Source organism: Arachis ipaensis, chromosome B10, assembly GCF_000816755.2.
Source record: "Arachis ipaensis cultivar K30076 chromosome B10, Araip1.1, whole genome shotgun sequence".
Classification (NCBI taxonomy): Eukaryota; Viridiplantae; Streptophyta; class Magnoliopsida; order Fabales; family Fabaceae; genus Arachis; species Arachis ipaensis.
The window spans coordinates 130675829-130682942 of NC_029794.2; the positions used below are offsets into that span (position 1 = coordinate 130675829).

General features: G+C 37.4%; 2 protein-coding genes across 6 annotated transcripts in view; one reads left to right on the plus strand and one right to left on the minus strand.

Annotated features, from left to right (window-relative positions):
- Nucleotides 1934-5635, plus strand: LOC107622581 (BEL1-like homeodomain protein 1). Of its 5 annotated transcripts, none has more exons than XM_016324526.2 (6): nt 1934-2254; nt 2662-2729; nt 2818-2933; nt 3133-3949; nt 4031-4444; nt 4561-5635. In XM_016324526.2, exons 4-6 carry the CDS (start codon nt 3173-3175, stop codon nt 5329-5331), a joined length of 1962 nt encoding a protein of 653 aa, XP_016180012.1. In that variant the 5' UTR covers nt 1934-2254; nt 2662-2729; nt 2818-2933; nt 3133-3172; the 3' UTR covers nt 5332-5635. The 5 variants fall into 5 exon arrangements, with proteins under 5 accessions (XP_016180012.1, XP_016180013.1, XP_016180015.1 ...); XM_016324527.2 differs by having other exon boundaries at nt 2665-2729; XM_016324529.2 differs by having other exon boundaries at nt 1934-2195.
- Nucleotides 5842-7114, minus strand: part of LOC107622582 (BTB/POZ domain-containing protein At3g05675) — a gene marked incomplete in the record, with an annotated part of 2464 nt that continues 1191 nt past the window's right edge. Inside the window, 1 exon segment of the mRNA XM_016324531.2 lies at nt 5842-7114. Within this exon segment, the coding sequence (XP_016180017.1) occupies nt 6160-7114 (955 nt within the window).

A 7114-nucleotide genomic window follows, 5' to 3' on the forward strand; every position in this document is an offset into this window, starting at 1 on the left:
TGTATATATTTATATATAAATATATTATTTATTTATATATTATTTGTTACATATATATTAAGAGCGCCTACCATATAGCTAGGTACATGAATGAATGTCCCCAACTACGAAAATATTAATAGTCCTATTAACATCATAGTCCTTATATTTTTGTCACTGCTCCTTCTTACACAATAATAGTTACTGATGGTGATTGAGAACTGTTAAAGCTATGGCTTTGGGATGTAGCAAATAGTCGTTGCATGTAAGATATGTTCAGAATTTATTTAATAAAATACGGTTATTATTCTCTGTCTCCCCATGCAAATCATGAGATTACGGACCATTGCCTCACACAAACTTTAAAGGGTTATTGCTAATTATTTATTGTCTCCTCCATTTTCCTTCTTTGTCAATTTACTATTCTCATAAATAGTATAATAAAAGTATAGTAGTAATTGCTCAACTACACTATATATATGTACGTTCCTTTTTTTATTTCATTTTTTTGCATGTAAGCAATCCTCTGGGTGCTGTCAAAGATTGTTGAGGATTTTTAGAATTGGGATTTCATTTAATTTCCAATACAAGTAAAAGGAAAAAAAATGTATACATAATATATAAGCAATATTAATAATTTCATTGATCATTATAAAATTTTGATGACTTTTTTAGTTAGATAGATTAAAGAATTCTAATTCTAAATATTAGATCATAAATTTACATATATTATTTATTTATACACCTAGTATTTTTAAAAAATTTATCTACTACTTAATATTACTAATGTTCAAATAGATACAACATATTAAAAAGAGTAAAGTATTGTTTTTGTCCCTAACGTTTGGAGTAAGTCCTATTTGTGTTCCTAACGTTTAAATCGTCCTATTTGTATCCTTAACGTTTATAAAAGTGATTCAATGTTATCCTACTATCAATTATATTAATAAATTAGATTATATTTTTCAATTATTCTCACTTGAATGTATTCATTCTCAATTAGGTCTCACTTGATGTGGTCGATTTTAATATTATACCCACTATTTTTGTTTAGATTCAATTATGTCCTTAGAAAAGTGAATTATGTAAATGTTGTAGGAATTAGTTTCAACATTTGATAAGCTATTTTTCGGAGTAGATCATCGATTCTATCCCAAACATTTATATTCTAACTTCAAAAAGTGGTTTTTAAAACTCAAATTAAAGCACTCATGATGTGTAATTGACGGTAGGATAACATTAAATCACTTTTACAAACGTTAAGGATACAAATAGGACGATTTAAACATTAGGAACACAAATAAAATTTACCCCAAACGTTGAGGACAAAACGATACTTTACTCTCTATTAAAAAACATGCTAATGTGTCATTTCAATTAGATTTCAGCGACAAATATTATGTTTGATGATAGTAGTGTAGAAAAAATAAATCTTCTTAATTTTCGTATTGTAGGTCCAATGTAGGACCAATAATTAAGGGGCCCATGATTTATATACACATCATACATGCACTTGATTGGGACCCATTGCTTTTCTAACTCTCTCTTTTCCTTTTTTTTTTCTCTTTTTCCAATTTCACTTTTAATCTACTAAAATTTAATATCATGTAAATAGTAAAGGTAAATTTATTTAAGATTTGGAAAATAAATTTACTATAGATATATAATGATTACCATTTTTTTTGAAGCTTTGAAAGGCATTTAAAGTTGGTGTGTTATGGTAGTTGGTTTGTGTGTTTCTTAGCAATTTAATTTCTTTATCTTGAAACTGAGGCATCCAACCACAAAAAATTCCGAAATAAGTTGATAATGAGAAAAAGGATGGAAATTGTGAAAACGACAAGAAGATATTTAATGAAAAAAATGAGCAATGAGATCCCTCCACCCGCTTCTTTATCCCCACCTTTTTTTTGTTATCTTTTCTTTTTCATTAAACAAATAATAGAGATTTAATTAAGCTTTTGTGGAAGGAGACGTTTCCTCGTTTTTCAGCTGTTTGTATCTTCTGACACACCTTGATTGCATTTTCATTTTCATTTTCATTTTCATTTTTTTTAATTATCAATAGATAGATTTCTCAGCTATCACAGAACAAGACCCTTTCTCTCTCTCTCTCTCTCACACACAACGCCTTCAAAGGTTCTTTGTTGCTCATCATCAAAGGGTGCTTTAATAACTTGCTTGCTTGGCTGCATCAAATGATTTGAAAAGAGAGGGTAAGTCAAATCATCAAACAACCAAGTTCAATTCCACTATTTTAATCCATTATTCTCAGGTACTTCTCTTGAAAAAAGAAAAAAAGAAAAAAAAATCCATTGAAAATGAACAATAATTGTCACAAAATTCTGCACTTACCCAGAATTAAAAATATTGAAAAGACTTGATTTTTAAGAAGAAAATGGTGATAAATGTGTGGATAAGGAAGTGAATAAAGATGGGTATCTTTTTCTGAAGTCATTTCTTAAGTCTCTCTCTCTCTATATAGGACTTTTTTTTGCCCTTTTCAGTTGGGTTTGGGAATTGCAGAAGATTTTGAGTCTGACAGAGATCTTTACTCTTTGTGTGTGTTAATTATAGGCATGTAACTGTATTTTGCTTTTGATGTGTATGCTTGTCTATGTCTCTCTCTATCTATGGTCTAATCCGTTTATGTCATTGTAATGAAATTCTTGTTTTCCTCAGCAGTTGTTCTAAGATGATGATGATGATGATGAAGCACGTGCGCTCTCTATTAATCCCTGTCACACCAGGTATACTACTATGTCTACCACATATTCATTAATATAAAAATACAATGAATATAATTCCTCTCCTTTTCACAATGAAATATGAGTTCAGAGTTGTTTTGAGAAGGAAGAAGCTACATAGCATCATCAATCATTGAGGATGATCCACAAAATAAGCATAGGCACGCAGCAGATTATTACTCGTTCATCAGGTCACTGAAATTAAAGGTACAGTCCAAATAGCAATAGCATGTGTTCCATAAATATGTCGGTTCACAACAGTAGCAACAAGACCATGTGTGTGAGTCTGTGGTTTTTGTTTCTGTTATATATATATATATATATTCATTATTCAAATAGCCAAGTGCTAAAGGTTAAGCCTATAATAACTAACTGTACAAGTTGAATTCTGTTTCTTTTTCTTCAGAGGGTGAATTCAATTCAAGTATTTAACCGAAAAATAATCCATGGCGACGTACTTTCATGGCAATTCAGAAATCCAAGCACCTTCTTCTGCTGATGGACTTCAAACACTTGTTCTCATGAACCCTCCTCCTCCTCCTCCTCCTGCTCCTGCTGCCTACATCCACTACCCTGACGCGCCACCACCATCTCACGCTCCCGCCAACCTTCTCTTTCTCAACTCTTCCGCCACCGGAAACAACTCCTTCTCCCCTCACGCGCCTCCCCCTCATACTCAACAGTTTGTTGGAATCCCACTCTCCTCGCAGGACATCAACCACCACCACGACGTCTCCGCCCTGCATGGCTTCCTCCACCGCATGCAGTACAACCCCTGGACAACCATGGACCCCACCTCGGCGGCGCGTGAGACCCCACGCGCTCAGCAGGGTCTGTCCCTGAGTCTGTCCTCGCAGCAAGCCGGGTTAGGTTCTTTCAGGGACGTGGCGCCGCAGGCTTTGTCCGGCGACGAGATTTGCGGTGGTCGGTCAACGTCTTCGGCTTCTGCAGTGACGAACGGTGGGTCGAGCATTCAGAGCGTGATTTTGAGCTCAAAGTATCTGAAGGCAGCGCATGAGCTTCTGGAAGAGGTTGTGAATGTTAACAACGCTGAGTTGGCGACGAAGAAGATGATGAAGACAGTTGGCGAGTCATCCACTGCAGCGAGCGGAGACGGTTCCATTGGTGGCGAGGGTAGCGGCAAGCGTAGCTCAGAGCTTTCCTCCGCGGAGAGACAAGAAATTTCAATGAAGAAAGCAAAGCTACTGAGCATGCTTGATGAGGTAGGTTTAATTTCTTTTGTTTTGTTCTCTTACCTAAACGCGTGAGGTATGTTTTTGTTTTTGACACGTGCGTGATTGAAGGTAGAGCAAAGGTACAGACAGTACCAGCAGCAGATGGAGGTGGTGGTGTCATCGTTCGAGCAAGCGGCGGGAATAGGGTCGGGTCGGACATACACGGCGCTTGCATTGCAAACAATTTCGAAGCAGTTTAGGTGCTTGAAGGATGCCATAACAAGGCAGATCAAAGGTGCAAACAAGAGCTTAGGAGAGGAAGAAGGGTCACGCCTTAAATATGTTGACCATCACTTGCGCCAACAGAGAGCTCTCCAACAATTGGGAATGATCCAGCACAATGCTTGGAGACCCCAGAGAGGCTTGCCTGAACGTTCTGTTTCTCTTCTTCGTGCTTGGCTCTTTGAACACTTCCTCCACCCCTATCCCAAGGATTCTGACAAGCACATGCTTGCTAAACAAACTGGCCTTACCAGGAGCCAGGTAACTAACTCATGTTAAGTTGGTACAAAGGTTTAGGAAAGAAAAAAAAAAATTTAAAAAAATATCATATTCTTATTATTTTTTATGGATCATCACATTTCACTTCTCCATCTCAGGTTTCAAACTGGTTTATAAATGCCCGAGTTCGACTTTGGAAGCCAATGGTCGAAGAAATGTATGCTGAGGAGATGAAGGATGCTACTACTTCTGACGACAAATCAAACAACACCAACAACCAAGACCCTTCAACAAAAATTGCAGACAAACTTCCAACATCTGAAACAGAATCTGATAAACAAGACCACAACGCTCCCATGGTGTCACCAGTTGAAGGGAACATGAGAAACCAACCAGGGTTCAGCTTCATCATGGGATCATCAGAACTAGAAGGAATCACACAACACCAGCAGGGAAATAGTCCCAAGAAACCAAGAATCAACAACAATGAAGCTTTGCATAGTTCCCAAAGTAACATTCCTTCCATGAACATGATGGATGTGAAGCCCAATGAGCAGGGGAGACAAGGTTATTCTTTCATGGGGAACCAAACTAACTTCATTAGCGGTTTTGGACAGTACCCTTCCATTGGTGACATGGATAGGTTTGATCCAGAACAATTCACAACACCACCACCAAGGTTTTCAGGTAATGGAGTTTCCCTCACTCTTGGTCTTGATTCATTGCCCGGAACGCACCACCAATCGTTTCTACCAAACCAGAACATTCAACTCGGAAGAAGCATTGATATCGCGGAACCAAACGATTTCGTTGGCGCCATGAACACTTCTTCATCTCCTCATAACTCTGCTGCTGCTGCATTTGAGAGTATTGGCATGCAGAATCCAAAGAGGTTTGCTGCACAATTGTTGCCAGACTTTGTGGCCTGAATAAACCATATATATTGAAGGTTGAGGAATGAAACAAAGTAGTGTAAAGAAAGGAGGAATATTATTCTTTACTTTTAGTATAGGTTTTATAGTTCATACCATGCATAGAACCATTTGAGTTCTTACTTTAGGTATAGCTTTAGGATTTGAGAGAGTATATTGTTGGATGAGGTTGTATATTATTTTTGTAACTTGTTAAAGGTGGGATAGATATGGGCGATGTCATAAAAGTTTACTTTGATAAAAGATACCAAATATTTTCCTCGATTGATATGATATGGTGTAATATATATTTTCTGCATAATTCTCCAGGCCATTGAAGTGCCTAATCTCTCTGTTTAGAGAGTGTGCGGAGAATGAGATTCATATATCTGTGTTTAACAAACAAAAATGCTTCATAAATGCAGCATTATGATACTTTGTTTCGCCAGTCTCCTATTCAGAACCTTCCATATGATGTAAAATACTGGAGAACTATACAACACTAACTGGTTTGAGCATGCTACATTGTAATTAGAACATACCAAGTGAGACCAGTCAACTATTATCATGCATAGAGATTTTGTTTACTCTTGAATCAATCATCTCAAAATACATTTTCTACATTTTATAGTTAAAACTAACAACGTTTTACAAAATCTACAATGCAATTTACATTGAACTGTTGTAGTGAATGGAGATGATCAGATTTGGATGGCTCCTACCAAAATTTCCATTCACAAGCCGGAAAAAAAGGGGTTCATATTCTCTTCTAAATGCCTTGATAGGAATCTTTGGATAAGCAGTTCTAAAATAGTTCATTAGAAAGAAACTGAATCTGTGAAATTTTCAAATGGAGTTGGTCATGGCATGATCATCCCCTAGCAATGACAATCTTCTCTTAGCTACCTTAGACCTGTAGCACCATACTTCAAATGCCTCAGTTAGGTCCGGATACCGGATACACTCATTTTCCAACCATTCAGTTAAAACCTCTGCCTGATCTGCAGACGGTAACGCAAGAATAATGGAAACAAAAGAAGACTCTAGGGATTGCCATAGCTCTCCATCCATCTTAATCACCATGCCATCTTCACCATTCATTATGGCAGAATCGATCATCGGTTTTGTAACCCTCACAAATGGAAGCCACACTTTCAAAATCTGAAGCCGTTTTGCAGTTGGCAGTATGACACTACCATACCCGATTGCCTCTAGAACCTTTGATGTGACCTCAATTGCCCGGAGCTTCATCTCAGTTACTTCCTTGGCAGAACTTCCTTGCTCAAGCACCTTAACAATCTTTTCTGATACATCAAACCAATACTCAACAAGTTCTCTCATTATCTCCAACTTACTAAGTATCTGTGAGACCCATGACAAATCAGTCAAATATGACAGAAACAACTGAATATTCCCTGCCTCAGAGAGCGATTCTGCAGAATCACAGAATGGAGCTATTACTGAGTTGTTAAACCTAGAGAACAATCTGTTTAAACAGTCTATGACCTCGTGTCTTATGTTGTCATCAGCTGTCAATAAAGGAGCATCATCATCTTCAGTTATCATATACTCGAGCTGCTCTTGCGCTGAAGACTTAAGATCATTCATTTCGGGTGGAGGAGATGATGTGGCAAATCGAATAGCCGAGACAAAGATGTTTGTCAAAGCTGACTGGCTGACCGGCTGAAGTCTAGCTAGAATAGGCTCTGCTTGTAACCCCATTCGAGGTACGAGTCTCAATATCTCCTCCTCCTCGGCCTCCTCCCATGCGACTGCTTCTAAGTAATTCACACACGCAGTA

Bases quoted from the DNA above. Each gene is read 5' to 3' on its own strand.
- LOC107622581 (XM_016324526.2), top strand. From the start codon at position 3,173: ATGGCGACGTACTTTCATGGCAATTCAGAAATCCAAGCACCTTCTTCT. The intron at 3,950-4,030 runs GTAGGTTTAATT...GCGTGATTGAAG, and splicing joins TACTGAGCATGCTTGATGAG to GTAGAGCAAAGGTACAGACA. The intron at 4,445-4,560 runs GTAACTAACTCA...TCTCCATCTCAG, and splicing joins CTGGCCTTACCAGGAGCCAG to GTTTCAAACTGGTTTATAAA.